General features: G+C 48.5%; 2 protein-coding genes and 1 long non-coding RNA gene across 8 annotated transcripts; 1 reads left to right on the plus strand and 2 right to left on the minus strand.

The window, feature by feature from the left end:
- Positions 1 to 1385: 1385 nt before the first annotated feature.
- Positions 1386 to 10014, minus strand: LOC122382622 (mitochondrial import inner membrane translocase subunit Tim10B-like). Of its 6 annotated transcripts, none has more exons than XM_043368184.1 (4): positions 9981 to 10008; positions 9723 to 9766; positions 5530 to 5625; positions 1386 to 3944 (listed from the first exon to the last, which is right to left on the minus strand). In XM_043368184.1, the coding sequence occupies exons 2-4, from the start codon at positions 9744 to 9746 to the stop codon at positions 3708 to 3710; spliced, it is 357 nt and encodes a 118-aa protein (XP_043224119.1). In that variant the 5' UTR covers positions 9747 to 9766; positions 9981 to 10008; the 3' UTR covers positions 1386 to 3707. The 6 variants fall into 6 exon arrangements, with proteins under 6 accessions (XP_043224119.1, XP_043224117.1, XP_043224120.1 ...); XM_043368182.1 differs by having other exon boundaries at positions 9981 to 10001; XM_043368185.1 differs by lacking the exon at positions 9981 to 10008 and adding an exon at positions 9886 to 9972.
- LOC122382620 (DNL-type zinc finger protein-like) lies at positions 2958 to 3455 on the minus strand. Its single transcript, XM_043368179.1, has one exon. The coding sequence runs from the start codon at positions 3453 to 3455 to the stop codon at positions 2958 to 2960; it is 498 nt and encodes a 165-aa protein (XP_043224114.1).
- Positions 10015 to 10528: 514 nt separating the features above from the next.
- LOC122382579 lies at positions 10529 to 18637 on the plus strand. The gene is made up of 3 exons (XR_006256699.1): positions 10529 to 10579; positions 13601 to 13657; positions 18491 to 18637. It is a non-coding gene; the product is annotated as an uncharacterized LOC122382579 (long non-coding RNA).
- Positions 18638 to 18977: the final 340 nt, after the last annotated feature.

Here is an 18977-nt window from a genome sequence, read left to right on the forward strand (position 1 = left end):
CAGGACTCGGCCCCTGCTCATACTGCAAGGAGGACGCAAGAATGGTGTGTAAGGCACCTCCAGTTGGTGTGGACCAAAGACTTCTGGCCCCCCAACTCTCCCGATTTAAATCCGATGGATTATTATATGTGGAGCGTTGTTGAATCGAAGGTCAACGAACACCCTGCCACCAGCAGAGACACTCTTCGGCGTAAGATTGCAGCAGTAATGAGAGGAATGGACAAGCAGGAGGTTGCACGTGCGTGCGCGTGCTTCCGGAGGCGCCTAGAGAGGGTCATCGACGCGGAGGGCGATCACATCGAGTGACTTGTAGGGAAAGGGTGACAGAGTGGTGCTATGCTGCTAGAACGGTCCTTGGAGCTGTATCTTTAAATACACGACCAGATGAATTCGTCCGATATTTTTTCCCGATTATGCTGCCCCACCCTGTAGGTGCCAGCGCCTTTGTCACGGTGTCATTCGATTTCCTGCAGGAGTGATAAAGGAGCAGTCGACAGCCCCAGCGAACATAGCGACATTCTCTTCTATCTAATCGGTGACTTCTGAGCGTTTTAAGTTCCCACATGATGAAATACGCCTGAGCACGTCCTGCTTTTTGTCAGGTGTATCATTTTAAATCATTCCCGTATGTGGTAGATGCTATCACAATATGTGTCCTTCAGTTTTTACACCTTCTGTTGATGGATAAACCAGTCCATCAGTGTGAACAAAAGGACGTCTCAAAACGAATCTTCCGAGACAAAGAGATACCATCGCGTTCAGTTACTTCCTGATGAATTCGGTCTAATGGACTAACAGCGTCAAAAAATGCCTGCCTGAGGTAAAGATATGATAACTCATGCACGTAGTCGGCAAACCCTCTTCATCGCAACACCCTAATCCATTCCTACATCCCCATCGCTTCGTTTTCTCAAGTATCCGAGTAATATGAAACATTGGAACTAAATGTTAAGAACATCCGCTTCATTTATGAACATAAATTGTTATCACCGCCATCGGTAGCATGCCTCCACGGTCCCGAGTCCACGGCGGACTGGACTGTCGCCGTCGTGATGCGAGGAGATATCATTCAATCACGTTTCCTGTCGAACCATGTCGGTAATTGTCGAGACGTGCCGAACACTTCATGCCTCGATGGATGCCTTTAACAAGCGTGGTGCTTTATAGACCGTCGAGTTTTAGCGTCCGTGTCACTGTATGTAAAAAGGTGAGACATGTAGCGAGCATTGTTCACACCTGACACCACAGAGCTGTTAGATGTTCTAGAAGCCGTATAAAGTTAGACTAGAGTAACGAATTCGCGCAAATCACGATGCTACGCAGGCATTGTGTCGGATCATACGACTGCAATATGCAATAAGTTCATTGCTCAGTACACACTAATCATTAGGCCTGCATGTGTATTCATACAAAACACTCAACAAAATAGTACAATACTGACCCGTCCTATAAGCACGACAATGTCAGTCAACAGTCAACACACAACAACGCACACTCGCTCAAATACTTCAACAGTTACACCAGACCACAGCCCATGGCAAGTCCACTCTCTCCAGCTCTTTTACTCTGTCCCTGCCGCCAACTCTGCCTCAAACAACACCCTCGCGGCCTTAGCAAACCTCCCATCCTCTCCCGGCTCCACAGCCAGACCCACCTCGCCGGCACGAACCCGACGCATCAGTTTCTGCCGCGCCAGGTTGGCCGCTCGCGCTCGGACGCCGCAGCCGGCGGCATGCTCTCCCACTAGTCGGCGAAGTTGCCGGTCGAGCTGATGTAGCTGGGACGTGGAGCAGATGAGGCGGGATGCTTCAACTTCCAGACTGTTATCAACTAGAGGAGCGACGGGAGAGGCGAGAGCGTGGGATACCAGCTCTGATACAATTGAGACAGGGTCGTTCGATGGTGGGCTTATGCTAACGGAGTCCTTCCCTAAGGGCGAATTCGATGATTCTTCAGAGCGTTTTGTGCCAGCCGGCAACCTTGATTCTTCCACTGTCTCAAGCTTTCCCTCCACTCTGCCCAGACGCTCAGTCACTCTCTTTATCTCCTGATCCACAGACGCTCCTTCTGATGTTACAGCTCCAGCTAGCACCACTGATCTCGACTCCCACAGCCGAGCCGGGTCGGGTCGCTCCAACTTCTCTGCCATCACCTCAATGGCAGCATCAGGCACGGGCCTATCCCGGGCAGCGTTCCGCCGAAGACACTCTGTCACCGGCACATCCAGCAGGACAACAGCATATCCAAGCTGATGCCGGCGAGCCAGCTGGAAGTAGCGATACCGCATACTGCGTAGATACATGTTGTCATCGATGATAAATACCGTTGGACGTTCAGCCTCAGTGGATTCTTCAGTGACGCCATCACTTCCATTATCTTTCATATTGGCACCGTTGATGAACTCTGGTATGTCCCCGCTGGTAATCACTTCTTCCACAGCGCGTTCGAGCTCCCTCCTGGCATTTCGCCAGCCTTCGTCTCCCTCCCCCGCGGCGGCGGCGGCCTGAAGACGAGCCTGTTCGGAGAGATCGACGACAGCGTCGTACTCGACGTGAACGACGCGGTACTGTCGGGAGAGAGCGAGCTGGAGTTTACGGGCTAGGGAGGTTTTACCACTGCCCGGGAGACCGATCAGAATCAGCAGACAGGAGGGCATTGTGCGCGGCAGAGGCGCCAGCTCGGTCTTTCTGACGAGTGCTGAACTCGCGAGTTCAGACTAGTTCGAGTTGAGCTGTGATGGAGAGCCCGACTTGCAGTTTCCTCAAGAAATGACGACACGAAGGCGTCCTTCGAGCACCACAAACATAACCACTACTTATCTATGGCATTGATCGACTAAGGTCCATCACAGAGGTCGCTAGCGGACGGCCGAATATCGCACCAGACAACACACTACTACCCCCGCGGGCGCAGCGCCACCTTGGACTCACACAGATGCCGCCACTACTCCGACGCTGCTACCTCTCAGTCTCCGACGCCGGAGCGGGCGGCACTACCGTCGCGTCCGTATCACTCTCCTGAGGCGGTACCACTTCGAACGCACCCTGTTCGAACCCCACACGCGTCACTTTTTCGCCCTTTTGTGCCAGGATCTCCTCCACCGTCCGGCCCTGGACGTGTTTGAACCAGCCGAGGTGGTCGGCGATGAGGTGGCGGTTGCGGCAGCCGTCACACTCGACTATGACCACACCGCGTTCGTACGATAACCGCGAGATCAGCTTCTGTACGCGAGTGTTGCACACCTTACATGTGAAGGCCAGCGCCAGCCGGGGTTGCACCTTCGTCAGGGGCTGAGTCGATGCGGACTCCGCGGGGGCAGAGTGGCAGAGGCGGACACGCGGGGAGAGGGAGAGAGTTGGTGTGACGCAGCGATGAAGCCTCGAGACGACGGCGGCGCGACAGGCAACCAGCCTGCCGGCGGCGGGAGCGGCGGCTCTCACGATACGTAGCAACATCACAGAGCGCTCCGCAACACTGTTCTGTAGCACTGTACCGTAGCACTGTACCGTAGCACTGTTCGCATCAATGTACCGTAACACTGTTCGTATCAATATACCGTAGCACTGTTCGTATCAATGTACCGTAGCAATGTTCTGTAGCACGTAGAACGCAACACTTTCACTGCTCACTCAAGTCGACGACGACACGAACGTTTAGTTTGTTCGCAAAGTTCGCTCTTGTGCACCCAACCAAGCAGTGATCTCCGTTCACTGAGCGACCGCCTCAGCCTGCGCCGACTCTACTGCCGCCTGTGGCTGAACCTCTGTCGCCTCCGCCGTCTGTGGCTGAGCCTCCGCCGATTCCGCCGCCTGTGTCTCAGCCATCTGCTGCTCCATCTTCTCCATCCGCTTCGCCACCACCTGGGGCTGCACCTCCATAAACACCTGCATTATCTTCTGGTTGCTGTTGATGTGTTTATCCGCACAGCGCTGCACACATGCGACCTGAAAGGAGAAACACGGCCATCAGGCGACCTGGGAATGACATGCTCACAAGCAATGATAGCGACGTCGGTATTTCACAATAGCAGTGGACAATTGACAAGCCGATTGTGTGCTGGTGATCGAAAAGGTTCAAGCGCTATCTGCACGCGATAAATGGGGTAAATTTTTGTCTCAAATAGTTATCGGTTTATTGGCATTTCGCAATATCTGAAAAATATACAATGTGAAATGAATGGTGGGTTTTACCGAGAACAAATGCTCGGTAGGTTTCTAAGCTAGGCGAAACAATTAAAAATAAGAGTCTTTATAGGGGATCAACTACAATCAAGAACATCGAGAGCGCGAAGCACACTCACAGCCCAAAATTTCTGTTATTTACATAACTCAGGTTTCCCTTCAACACAAATGAACATTTCGCCTTTTACTTATTACTAAATACATATGTAGTTCCATGGAGAGGAGCTATCTAGTGAGTGAGAACCACATTCTTACGGTCACTTAACTGGTGGCCGGCGCTGACCGAGGAATGATAAACCTCGCACTTATAGGGGGGGGGGGGGGGGGTGGAGCGTCAGCGGACGCCCCCTCGGTTTTTCGCGAATAACTCGCGCGAAAAGCGGCCGATCGCGACGAAACTTTCGGTGCCCTCGACTTAATACATTTTACACAAACCCTGAAAATTTCTTGACCCTGACCCAAATACCTTTGACCTGTGACCCTTTTTCTCGAGACTATGTTTGGCCGGAATCGCGATTCGATGTTGTCGGCTCACATTATCCGCGCGTTTTTTTTTATGTAGTTCTAAGCCTTCAAGCATGTGAAATGATGAAGTCCTATGCATTAAAGTGGAAGTCAATGTCACGTGGAGGTCAGGTCAGTACCCTTGTTGAGACGTCAGGTCAGGTCACTGACCTTTGATGACCTTGGTTCACTTTTTCGAGTTTTACATGTTTCTAGGCTAGTTTTTGGAGCTGATTTCGAATTTAGTAGCCATTTGAGCATTTACGAAGGAGCTAAGGTGCCTTCGTAACATGTTACGAAGCTGTCAGCGGTGGTTAACAGTTAACAGTTAACACCTACTATGGATAGCCGGCAGGATGCCTACTGGTTGATCTGACCTGACCTGACCTAGTCCGACATAGCCTAAATGCTAGACAGAATCTTCAGTGATCAAAACATAAATTTCAGCACCCCTCCCCAAAAAAAAAAAAACATTACAACCTCACTATACCACGAAGTTCTTAGTTCCCAATTTCCCCGACTTTTGGGTCATTGACCTGACCTGGGAAGATCAACTTATGATTTAAGACCCTAAAATTGGGTCTGCCTGCAGTAATCAGACGCATCAGTTAAAATGAGCCAAGGTTATAACCTAGTACCTACCACCTTAAACTTAAGTCATCTTTCTTAAACATCATCTTTCCTGATCATTTGTCATCCTGTGCCAATACGATTTATCAATGCGATCGCCATTCAGCCCATTATCGCTTTCATATATTTACTGTGTTGTGAGTCACCGTCATAAAGATAACCCATGTCTCTCCATCCCTATGAAACAAAGGTGAATTTCTCAACCAAGGCTTACCTCATCACTCTGAACATCCCTCTCAAGCAGGCTGCTGATACACTGGGTGAAGCACGTCTCCGAGATGCGGTTGTACATCTGCAGAAAATCCCGCAACTGGCAGAAAGAAAGAAAAACATTTAAATCATCAATCGATTAAATAAAGGCATACAAGCCACCACCATACAAGTACCAAACCATGTTCATTATTATAAAAGTTGTCAGGTTTTCAGATTTCTTTAACCCTCGCCGGCACAGGTCATTTTGCGTCCTTCGACGGCACAAGGGGGGGGGGGGGGTTGGTACGACCCCCCCTCGCGTTTGGCCCCTGATCGAGCTAGAGCTTCGCGGAAAAAACGAGCGTGTTACCCGTCACGAGAGGAAGCCGATGATACCCAATTTTAAGGTCCTAGGTCATCGGGTGACCTTCCAGGTCAGGTCAATGACCCGAAAACCGGAAAAATCGGGACCTGTTAGAAAGTCGTAAAGTGTGGCTGCTATGTGGTTTTCCGGGGTGCTGATCACGAATATCGTATTATTTTTGATCAGAGATGATGTCTTTAATCATTTAGACCAGGTCGGGTCAGGTCACGTCAGGTCAACCGGTAGGGGTTGTGACGGGTATTCGTAATACGTGTCAACCGCCTCTGACAGCTTCGTAACATGTTACGAAGGCGCCAAAACTACTTCGTAAATGTTCAAATGGTTGCTAAATTCGAATTCAGCTCCAAAAACTAGCCTAGAAACATGTGAAACTCGAAAAAGTGAACCGAGGTCACCCGAGGTCACCAAAGGTCAATGACCTGACCTGACCTTCAGGTGACCTTGACACCCATCCTAATGTATGGGAGCAACATCAAATCACATGTTTGAACGCTTGAAACCACGAAAAGCTTGCAAACGCGCGGCTAATGCGAGCCGACATACGCCGAATCGCGATTTCGGCCAAACATGGTCACGGAAAAGAGGTCACAGGTCAAAGGTCATTGGGGTCAGGGTCATGAAATTTTCAGGGTAGGTGTAAAATTGATCAATGCGAGGGTACTGAAAGTTTCGTCGCGATTGGCCGCTTTTTACGCGAGTTATTCGCGAAAAACCTTAGGGGGGGGGGGGTTCCATCAACTATTTATATATTTATATACACTGTGCCATCAACTGTGCCGGCGAGGGTTAATCCTATAAAAATTTACTTACGAGCGAGCGAGATAGTGAGCCCTGCACGTGCGAAAGGGCGAGAGGGTACTTCCAACGGGCTTATGCAAAGCGCCCTTCTAACCGGTCGATAGCCGTGTGCCAAATTTGAACGCAATCGGCCCAGCCGTTCCTGAGATCTGGAAGCGGCATTCTGCACGTGCGCACGTGCAAACGGGGTTCAAAATGACTTTTGCACGGCACCCTGCTAACTGGCCCCCAACCGTGTACCAAATTTGAGCGCAATCGGCCCAGCCGTTCTCGAGATCTGGAAACGCCCCCTGTACGTGCGCACGTGCAGTAGCACCCTAACCGCAACACATGGGAATGTATTGCTTGCTGGGTGCCTACCTGTATGCCAAGTTTCAGCGAAATCGCCCCAGTAATTACCGAGTTACTGAAATGGGAACAAATTTGGCACCTCTTATTGTTGTATTTTGCACGTGCACTGGGGGTGACCCACATGCATCGAGAGTATCCTATTTTGGGTAGAAGGGATGCTGCTGCTACCCTATAAAAATTACCGCAAGTCAATCGCCCAAGCGGCTGCTGAGATATGAGCCTCTCAAAATCACTACTTTTGCAAAACAGCTTGAACACCCTTGACTTTTCACGTGGCACGTGCCACGACGGTCACTGAGATGTATCAAAAGTAGTCAATTACGGGGTAGAAGGGATGGGGCTACCCAACAAAAAAGACCGCAGGCCAATCGGTCCAGCGGTTGCTGAGATATAGGCCTCTCAAAAGCGTTACAGGCCGGGCCGGGCCGGGCCGGGCCGCTCATACTGAGATTTTTCCGTTATATTGAAAAGACTCACTTCGCTCGCTGCGCTCGCTCGCTCGTAATTAATTTTGGATCAATGCTGGGAGGAGACCATCTGCCTCAGAACAGATCGCAGGCCTGGATCTGCCAGTGCCTATGTCTGCATGCATTTTGGTTTGACCATCTTTTACACAATGGTACCAACCAGGGCTGCGGAGTCGGAGTCGGAGTCGGAGTCGGAGTCGGTCGGAGTCGACAGTTGTGAAAGGAGTCGGAGTCGGAGTCGATACAGGGGCGTCGTTTTGTATAGGCCTGGGAGTGCCCGAGCACTACCAATGTTCAGCTGAGCACTACCAATGTGTTGTTGAGCACTACCAACATTTTTCTTCACTTATTGAGAAAATTGCATTCAAACATGTCATACAAATAAAATGAATGAGGTTCTTATGTATAAAATCAACATGATAGCAAGTAACTTCAATAGTAAGTGGTAACTATTGATGAAAATCTATAGACTTACTCCACAAGTAGATTGAATTTGAATTGGTTGACCAATTCAATCTTCTTGTAGCGTACCTAAGTTCATAAATTTCCATCAATACCTAGGTATCATTTTCACTTTCCACATCATGTCATTACGTCAAGTAATTTCAAGTTATGTGGTACCTACCTACCTACCTACCTACCAAGTTTCACAATGATATTGGAAAACCCAGCCGGAGTCGGAGTCGGAGTCACCGAAAATCCGTCGACTCCGCAGCCCTGCCAGGTGTGCGGAGTCGGAGTCGGGAGTTTGAGTCGATCGGAGTCGACATTTCTGCCCGGAGTCTGAGTCGGAGTCGGAGTTGGTTTTTGAAAGCCGGAGTCGGAGTCGGAGTCGGAGTCGCCGTAAATCCATCGACTCCGCAGCCCTGGACTACCAACCCATCAACACCAGCATAGGTACATCAACAACATAACACAGCATGAAATAGGCAATGCCCCAGACTAGAAAACATGCATCCTACGCTACGCCGGACGCCCGTGAGACCCTCTTGCGCCGAAATTCAGAGCAAGCGATTTTGCGCTGAAAATTTTTGCATGATTTGCGCCGAAAATTGGGTGCCGATTTGTGCCAAACTTAGCCACTTTTATATAAAGCACATGTGCAGCGGCCAGTGTGCACATCTACCGATCAAAGCTATATATCAACCAGACAGAGTGTCCCGGGGCCTTCGACGCTCTCCCATGTTTAAGCGTCTGAATGTTTTTTTTTTCTATTTCCACGGAAACCCAATGCCTCAATAAGCTTAGCGCACTAGCGTTGTGCCGTGAAACAAGGCCGGAAAGGTCCGGGGTCACAAAAATCGCCGGAGCGGTGTGTTCGAGGCTGGCGGGAGCCAGCGAGGGCCGGGCAGCGGAGCAGCACATGCTCGCTCCTGCACATCAGCCTCTTCTCGGCACACGGCGCAGAGCGCCGCGAGGCACCGCTTGTCTGGGCACTGCTGGCACGCCGCGGAGTGGAGACAGCCGATTCGGTGCACGTACTGGACCTAGCGGCCTCAGTGGCCCGCCCCCATCTGCCGGTGCACCGAAACGGCGTCCTCTCGGTCCTCTCCGGGGATGGGGAGCGGCGGCGTGCTCCCGAAGAGCGGCTTGAATAGTGACTGACTCGGACCAGTTGTCGCGCCACCGATGCGAGGCCGCGCAATGAACCGCCCTGATCAGCGAGCGGGCGGTTAAGGGCAGGGCAGCCGCTTGTTTCGCCAGGTCGTCCGCGCTCTCATTCCCCTCGGTACCGCAGTGGGCAGGGACCCACTGCAATATTACTTACTAACTGACGCTCGGCGATGTTCAACAAGGTCTTCCATACCTATCTCCACACAGAGGGTTGAGGCCTCACCTAGGTGGGCGCTCCTCCGCTGAGTACTCAGGGCAGCTCGCCAGTTCGAGCAATTGACGATCGGGGCGGGGACATCTTGTCCTGAGACCTCTCCAGAGCCGCCCACAAAGCGAATCTGCTGCTAGAGTGACCAGCGTGCAGACTTACTTCAGTGACCATCTTTCACCAAATAATTATGCAGTTGCCCTGCACTGAAAAATTCAGCCGCCACCATGCGCCAAATTCGGCACATGCAAAGTTACACCAGATGTGTGCTGAAATTTTCGGCACAATCCCGCTACTACACCAGACATAATTGGCATAGCGTGTATTTTTCCAGGCTGGGAAATGACAGCTTTACGGCTACACAAATAGCAAGGATTTTCACAGAAACTTACATTTCTAATACTTTGAGTATCCATAATGGGTCGATGAAGAGCACCTAGATAAAAAAAATATCCGTGGACAGGTGACAATCCAAAAACAATAAAGATGTAAATAAGCATCAACTGGAAAAATTCATTTTATTATTTCAAACATCAAAAGTCCCAATCAAAATACGTGATCTGACTGTCCTATAACTTAAATATCGTTGAATAAAATTTATGATAGTGATATATATAATTGTAGCAAGAAAAGCATAATAATAAAATCACATCTTCTCAGGCAGGTTGCCCTTAAAAAACTTGTGCGGCCTATATTATAAGAGGAAAGTTTTGAAATTACTTCCTTTTGAAATAGCTATTTGCAGCCCAATTTGTCCTCAAAATTTTAATTCCATTTTTAACAAAACATTTTAATCGAAACATTTGATTAAAATCGCAAGTAATAGGTAAAAAGTATATACAAAAAGATCCCACCTATCGGTCATTTGTATAAAATAATCTTTTAATCTAGGGGAAACAAAAAGTGCGGCGAGAGCTGCGCGATTTGTCAACGCATACTCGGCAGTCAGATGGTATTTTGGTGACGTCATCTCTGACAATTGGCATACAATTTGTAATTTCTTGCTGAAACAAATAATTAAAGGTTAATTTTTATATCATAATGTCACATCGTATGATTACAACTGTTTAAATTTCTTTGTTTAAAACATTTAAGAAAAATTACTTCATAATTTCATTCGAGAGGCTTTCCGAAACACGTCTCTAGTTTTCTAAACCTTGAATTTCTCTCGGCGTCAGTCGCAATCTCTCCGAGTGGTAAGGTGTGGTGGGATATTACAGAATTTTTTGTTTTGGTGTTATTGCTTCGGGTCAGTATCGAATTTGTGCAGTTGACATTAACTTGTTTAGCATGCAGGGGAGCATTGCACAGCTGTAGTAGGTATAATCCCTGAAAAGTTTTTCAGTTTACACTTTGCATAAACATGTTGCCGTGTAATCTACCTCAGTCGGGGAAACTATGGTAAAATCTGCTATCTTTAGCAGTCTGCTATTTTTAGCAGAAATCTGCTAAAAATGGGTACGTATGTGACGTCATCGTACCCAAATATAGCAGATTTGGGTACGGCCCCCGACAAAAGCAGATCTGCACCCTAATTGAAGCAAATGCGCATCAAATGCCTGGCAGATTCATGATTAGAATAGTGCTGAGAATGTCCTCTGCTATTTTTGTTCAGATCCGACTATTTTCAAATAATGAATTTAAAAATAGTCTGATCTGAACAAAAATAGCAGAGAACACTCTCAGCACTATTCTCATCATGAATCTGCCAGGCATTTGATGCGCATTTGCTTCAATTAGGGTGCAGATCTGCTTTTGTCGGGGGCCGTACCCAAATCTGCTATATTTGGGTACGATGACGTCACATGCGTACCCATTTTTAGCAGATTTCTGCTAAAAATAGCAGACTGCTAAAAATAGCAGATTTTACCATAGTTTCCCCGACTGACCTATTATTTTTATGTTCCTTTTTACGTGTGCTCCCTCTGGACGCTGGTGAAAACAGGGCGCCAGAGGGCATATTAGTCACGTGACATTTGGAACTTTTCCCCCTCCGTGGGCCTTCTACATGCTAAAAGTCGCGTGTGAATTTCACGAACCTTGATCAAATCGCCCCAGGCGCCCTGTTTTCACTGTCGTCCCTCCCTCTCACTCTATAAACGAGGAAAACATGGTCATAAATATTGGACATAAAAAAGTGACGTCGAACTGGCCCAAATTTTGTCTGGACCTGCCTGTGCCATGTGGGGATGAGTTGTGAGTGAAAATTGCCCATAATTATATAGCAAGGCATCTCACATTCTGATGCGCGTTAGTGAAAGGTTGCTAGACTCTTAAGTTCTTGAGATAATTACACAAATTTTGCTTATAAAAGTAATCAAATAAATATACAGAACAAAACAATATAGCCTGACCGGCCTGACCTAACCGTACCAGTAAATTTTTACAATATGAATAACAATAAGTCTGAATCACTGTTGCACAAATTTTGGACATTCTTGCATAGTTTGACATCCTGAATCAATATCATTTTTATATATGGCACAAATGTAAGAAAAACAAAGTTAAACTTGACCTAACCCTAACCTTAGGTAGGGGAGAGTGGGGCAAAGCGGCCACCCGGGGCAAAGCGGCCATCCATCGTTTTAGCCCTCCACAGCTGGCGTCAGTTCCAATTTATGATTTCCAATTATACTTCTCTTTGCGGTCGTTCGAATTAGCCAGACCGGGGTTTCAGGCCCATCGCCATTGTTCTGTGAAGCACGGAAAAGCATTTCTTGCCAGGTTACCAATTATGTTTACAATTTTTAAATGTTATTTTATTCCATAACCGTTTGGAATTTTTATAAGCGTTTTTGTACATGCATTGCATGGCTATCGTACATGCCTTCTACCAATTTTAATGCTTTTTACCCCACTAATAGCTGAGCTGGAATATTTTTGTCTCGGACGGTATGCGCGGGGCAAAGCGGCCGGGGCAAAGTGGCCAGCCCCCAATTGGCCATAACTTGTTTCCATCTGGATAAAAACATTATTTATGTTCAAATGTGTCGTCATGCATTCATCTTGGCCACTTTTCGGTTACATGAGTTACCAAATTATGCAATTAAATGTTTTTCCAAGAAAATTCTTTCTTTGTTTAGCAATAGGTGGGAAGATAACAAAGTAAACATCCATCTTCCCTTAAACCTTGTCACCATCAAATACCCTAGTCGTGCATGAGGCAACTATTCTGTTTCTCATATCGGGACTTGAGAAGTCGCCAGTGGCCGCTTTGCCTCAGGGATGGGGCAAAGTGGCCAATATGCTATAGGTTTAAAGTTTTGTCAATATCTCCCATATGTGAACGCCTTTGGAAATGAAACGCAGTTGGAATAAAAGACAATTTAATAGGGATCACATTGGTATAGAAAGAATCTTTCCAAGTTTAAAAATCAAGCGTCGGCATCGTTAGAAACGTTATGGTGGCCGCTTTGCCCCACTCTCCCCTACCTACTTATTGTTATGTCTACCAACATACTGTTGGTTGACAGGTATGTCCTACAACCTACTGACTTACAACCTACCAGCCTATAACATACCAACCTAGTTATAACCTACCAACCTACAATCCACAACCTACCAACCTACAACCTACAACCTGCCAAGGCCTTAAAAACACGACCTACAACCTACAATTTCTGCCGTTGCATATTCATAGCAACTGCGCCACTATTGACGATCAGACCTTTTGAAAATAAACACCACTGAGCCTATCATGACCTAATGAAGCTTCCACATAAAAGCATTCCTTTATGTTTGTACTATTTTTGTATTGTTCAGTGTTTTTTCTTCAAATAGGTTTTTTATGAATTTAGTCCGAACCTTTTGATTGGAATGATTCACAAGGACAGAGCCACTGTTAAGCGAAGCTTGTTGCGGTGACCCTGCCCTCTACCCTCTGATCGCACAATTCCAGTTCTATGGCAGAATTTAGAGTCCAAAATTTAACGTGCGCACATCCAACCGCAACCATACCTGTCAGGAGGCCCATAAATGTCAAGCGCCCGTCGCGCTTCGAACCCGGACTGTTATAACCGGGAACGTGTGCTCTCACCACGCGGAGTCCAACGCTCTACCAAGGGCTGTTCCAGTTCACCTGCTTTTAATTTAAATTTATGTCATGTCACTCTTGTTTGCCATTATGAGCAGAAACTTTTCTATCAGCTTTTAGCTTTATGATAAAGTTGTGAAGTTAAGTGATTTTGCTTTTTGTATTTTTAACTTCAGGTGCTTGTTATGTGTGCTACTGAACAGTTCTTTACATGTAACCATGTTTTGCCTTTTCCAGAGCCTGGTGGGTCCCTCCAAGACAACCATTCAAATGCAATAATGCCAGTTAGGGAAGGTGAGTTGACGGTAACTCATCTCACTTTCCTATTCCATTGTAGCGGGATGGGTGGACAGCTTTTCCTCCTCGCCGAATCTCCACCTAATCATCTGGGTTTTGTTCAGATAAGTATGTTTTTAACCTTGTGTATGAAATGTACTATTGTAATTTTTCTTAATTTTTCTTTGTTATTTTTGTAAGTATTCTCCACTGTTTAAATTATTGTCCTGCTTTCACATCTACCACGCTTGGCATTGCTAATTGATGGTTGTTATATTATACATAAACCATATCTAGACGAGGAAAAGTGTAGATACCAAATATGTGTTATTACCAATAGTAACACCTCTAATTATGGTGCATTTCTGCACTAATTAACAACTTGCAGTGTCGCCCAACATTAGCCCTACACGCCACACAAACAAAACAATCGTCACGCAGAGATATCGGTAACACACACCGATATCGGATGTACATGTGTTTTACCTATAGTACAACCAGTATAACGCCTTTTGGGGCGACTAACGGAGCGAGCGAGAGGGTGGGCCTTGCACGTGTGAAATTGCGAGGGGGCACCTCCAACTGACTTGTGCACGGCACCCTACTAACCGGTCTCTAGCGACGTGCCAAATTTGGGCACAATCGGCCAGGGGCCCGGGAACGATTTTCAAGTTGGGGGGGGGGGGGCGAGCCTAAAATACCTGACATGATACATAGGAAACAGTGGCGTAGCTAGGGGTCTAAGGGGACACGTACCCCCCCCCCCCCCCACCCCCACCCCCACCCCCGTTGGGTTCAAAGGGACCCTCGGGTCCGAGAGGCCCTGCGGCGCCATTTGGCCGCTGAGGGTTAACGATGGCCATATTTCTACTCAGAAGGGCCCCATGGGGCTCGCTAGAGCACCTCATGGGTCCTAAATAGCCACACTAAGATCTCCATAAGGTCCCCACGCCGGCTCCTGAGGGCCTCTTGCGGCTTTTAAGGGCGCCTCAGTGGTCTCCAAAGGCCCGTTATTGGACTCTGAGAGTTCTTACCGGCCTATGAGAGGCCAGTTCTAGGAGCATTTCCCGCCTGTGATGGTCCCACACTTATTTTTCTGAGGGCCCCATAACGGCAAATGTGGGGCCCTCATCGGCGCCTATGAGGGCCCACACCAGTGCCTCTGAGGGTTTCACACCCCCAACTCTGAGTGCCCACACCATGTGCCTATTAAAGCCCTATATCGGCGGCTCTGACGACCCAACCAACACCTGCGCATCTAAAGGCCACCCACTGGTGACTTTTGAGGGCCCCACACCGGTAACTCTGAGGGCCCCACCGGCGTCTGACAGTACCATGCCGGTCTCTAAGGACCCCACAGGACTTTTTCTGCCGGCCTAAGGACCCCTTGCCGGTCACTGAGACCCCCTGCCGGCTTGTAGAGAGTTCGCGTTAGCAGCTCTAAAGGCCCCTCACCCGTCTGTAACGGCTCCACCAGCGTCTATGAGGGCCCACAGCTACGCCTGTAAGGCTGTAAGGACCCTCATCGGCGCCTCTGAGAGAATCACGCTAGCACCTCTGAGCGCCTACACCGGCACCTGCATGGCGGCCCCACACCGGTGCCTCAAAGGCCCCTTACCGGCGGCTCTGAGGGCCCTACGCCGGTGACTCTGAGGGTGCTACCGATAACCGAAGGCACCACACAAGCCCTTAGTGTCGCTGAGCTTTCATCCCATACACGCCCTCCGAGGGCGCCACGTCAGTGCACTCATTGTCCCACACCCCTCCCTCACACCCGGAGAGGGTTAACTGTGTTATACCTACCTATAGCAACGATTTTACCACCGTTGTGCGTTATGTATTTCTCAAAGTTGACTCAAAATGGTCCAGTATAAAATCTGGCCTGCCAAACTTATGGCCAAAATCAGGTCCAAATCAAAGCGGGATGACAATAGCAGATGTTGTCAAATCGATACTGTATCAGCAGAAACCATACAGATGGCAAGGAAAATGCCTTGTGTTGATGTTTAGATGTGTAAAGAAAACAAGAAGGAAAGAAGTCCGGAAAAGGGGGGTAAAGATCTTTTCTCGCTGCCTCAATGTTGAGGGGGCGCCGCCCCCTCGGCTCCCAAGTTGGGGGGGGGGGGCAAGCGCCCCCGCTGCCCCCCCCCCCCTGTTCCCGGGTCTATGCAATCGGCCCAGTCGTTCTCGAGATCTGGAAGCGGCACCCTGCACGTGCGCACGTGCAAAATGGGTCCCAACTGACTTGTGCACGGCACCCTACTAACCGGTCCCTAACTGTGTACCAAATTTCAGCGCAATCGGTCGAGCCGTTCTCGAGATCTGGAAACGACCCCTGCACGTGCGCACGTGCAGCAGCACCCCAACTCTGGCACATGGGCATGCAGTGCCTAGTGGGTGCCTACCCACATGCCAACTTTCAGCGCAATCGGCCAAGTAGTTACCGAGATATTGCAACAATTACAAAACGGACACCTCTTCGTTTTGCACGTGGCACGTGCATAAGGGGTCACCCACTAGCATCGGGAATAGTCCAATACTTGGTAGAAGGAATGAAGCTACCCTACAAAAATTACCGCATGTTAATCGGTCAAGTGGTTGCTGAGATATAAGCGTCGCAGAATCGTGACCACGGCCGGCCGGCCCCGGCCGCTCATACTCAGAAATTTCCGTTATTCTACGTAAGACTCCGCTCGCTTCGCTCGCTCCGTAATAATAATAGGTCCATTTGTTCACAACGATGAAAACAACAAACGAATAGCAAAACCCTAACTGCCAATGGATAGTGAAAACGAAAATCGAGTGGTAAGATGAGACGGACAATTCAGCGTCCAATACAGGGTACCTCCCGTCTCTACCAGCTTGCTCCAGTGGCGACCCAGGCTCGGTTCCAGGACAGTGAACGGTTCACACGCTCCGAGATTCCCGTCCGGTCGACTGGGCCGCCGAATAAATGACCCTGTAGTTGTGTGCGTTGGAGGGTACTTCCGTCTTAGTCGGCGGTTCTGTTACGTTTCATGGCTGTTACGCGACCACTCTCATCTCTCCCTTACCCTCCCTCCCTGAGTCCCTCTCCCTACCTCCCTCCCTTCCTCCCTCTCCCTACCTCCCTCCCTTCCTCCCTCTCCCTCTCCCTCTCTCTCTCTCTCTCTCTCTCTCTCTCTCTCTCTCTCTCTCTCTCTCTCTCTCTCTCTCTCTCTCTCTTCAATAAATTCCTACCATAAGTCATTCTAGTGCATTCCACACATAGTGTAATATCTATGTGATAGTTCGACATCATCCCAGATAGAAAGTGCAAAAAGAACGCGCTGGATAGCGATCATTGTATTGCCGTGGCGATATCTGTGTATTGTGTAACTTATCTACATAGATATCTTACAGATAGCAATCTTTGAGAGTAACATTTACGTGTTCTGAAACTCTACTGTTAACGCCAGACCCCTTGAGACCCTAATTTTTCGCGATTACTTTTAAATGCGTGAAGGAATTTCAACCAAACTCATGACATGGCCGTTTCAAGACAGGCCGAAACTTTTACAATTTAGATATTTTATCGCACGGGTGGAGAATTGTGCTGGACTGGGGGTGCTCGAGCTCTCCCAATTCCACGCCGGCCACGCCGGCTTGGCTTTGGAGCCGTGGCCGGGCGGCGTGGGTCAAGGTCACCGCTAGGCGGCGGCGGATTTGCTGCGCCCGAGCACCCCCAGCTGGTCACAATTCTCCACCTATGTTTTATCGCCATTTCAATATTTCAGGCACTTGTCATTGACTCGTAATGTTAAATTTCGAGCAAGATTTTCATCCGGTGTGTAGAGGCTATCACCAGTCAGTCTGCGATACGTTATGACGTCACAGCTAAGCCCCCGCCTCTGTGGTCTTGGCCTGCGGCGGTTTCGGGTCGGCGCGCGGTCACTCTCGCTGTGGCGGGGAGCGGGGACGGGCGACGGTCGAGCGGTGCCGAAAGCCGGCGGAGTTGTGCGTAGCGTCTTGGCTGACAGTGCCCAGAGAGCGACATGATGACTAAGGAGTCATAAATTCTCAATGCGCATTGCTTCTACAATGCTGATATGTTCGCTGATAATTTTTTTTTTTTTTTTTATATAAGCTGCATATGACGGGCAGATGGCATATAACTGACATAAGGTTAGGAAATATTCACCTGTATTTAAAGCCTATGGCGTTGCAGATAATGCGATAATGGGATGTCGGATGTCACCAAGTAGCTGACGATTTGTACATCGCTATGCAACCATCGAACAACGCAATAATAAGTTAATTGCCTGAGCTCCACATCATACGGCTCGCTCGTATTTCAAACAGATACCCTACATCGAAAATCGTATTTGTTAGGAATCGTTAACGTTTGTTCGAAGCACGACTGTGTAGTAGGTTGAGGAGTGATGGTCCTCTTGGTCCTATATACAAGAGTCAACAAGAGCCTAACATTTACTTGACCGTCTGCTGCAATTGACTCATAGCACGTGAAGCGTCAGCGAAATTCATAGTCCTTCACAGATGGCAGGGGTGTCGTTTGTACAGAGGTCGCTGATGGGCACGGGTCAATGCCGCAGTCGTGGGCGGAGCCTAATGTCATATGACGTAGAAAGCCTCTATCCAGGATGGAAAAACAGTTAACATTACGAGTCAATGACAAGTGCCTGAAATATTGAAATGGCGATAAAATATCTAAATTGTAAAAGTTTCGGCCTGTCTTGAAACGGCCATGTCCTGAGCTTGGTTGAAATTCCTCCACGCATTTAAAAATAATCGCGAAAAATTAGGGTCTCATGGGGTCTGGCGTTAACAGTAGCTCCCCCTACCCGTGTTTAACGCTGAGTATCTCCTGCGCAGAGGTGCAGCATGCGGTGGCCGCGCTGGATCGGGTCAGGGGCCATCTGAAGGACCCCGAGGCCCCGTCGGCGGACCCCCAGATTGGAGTCCAGCTGGCCAAGCTGTCGGCGTTCCTCGAGGACCCCATGCTGGCCAGGATGCTTACTATACAGGTGAGGACGATACACACTAACACAGGCTTGCTAGGTACCTGCTGTTTAACTGCCAATTAGCTATTTCCAGTCGATTCATGCATCTTTGTATTTGTCTGGTGGCATAGTCAATGGAATGATTTTCATTGCTTTACCTAGACCTATTGACTGATATTATTTTTGTTTGTCATTTATGAGACTGATATCTATCAGTTATGTAGTGAAATTGAACTGGGTCGTCCATTTGGGTTTTATCGTTGATTTCAGCCATGATTTCAGCTCTAAGTTTGCCCTGGATATCTGCGTATTTGCGGTTGAACAAGCTAATGTTATGCAAAGTTCGGGTTCATTGAAAT

Source organism: Amphibalanus amphitrite, unplaced genomic scaffold (assembly GCF_019059575.1).
Source record: "Amphibalanus amphitrite isolate SeventyFive unplaced genomic scaffold, NRLGWU_Aamphi_draft 000143F_arrow, whole genome shotgun sequence".
Lineage (NCBI taxonomy): Eukaryota > Metazoa > Arthropoda > Thecostraca > Balanomorpha > Balanidae > Amphibalanus > Amphibalanus amphitrite.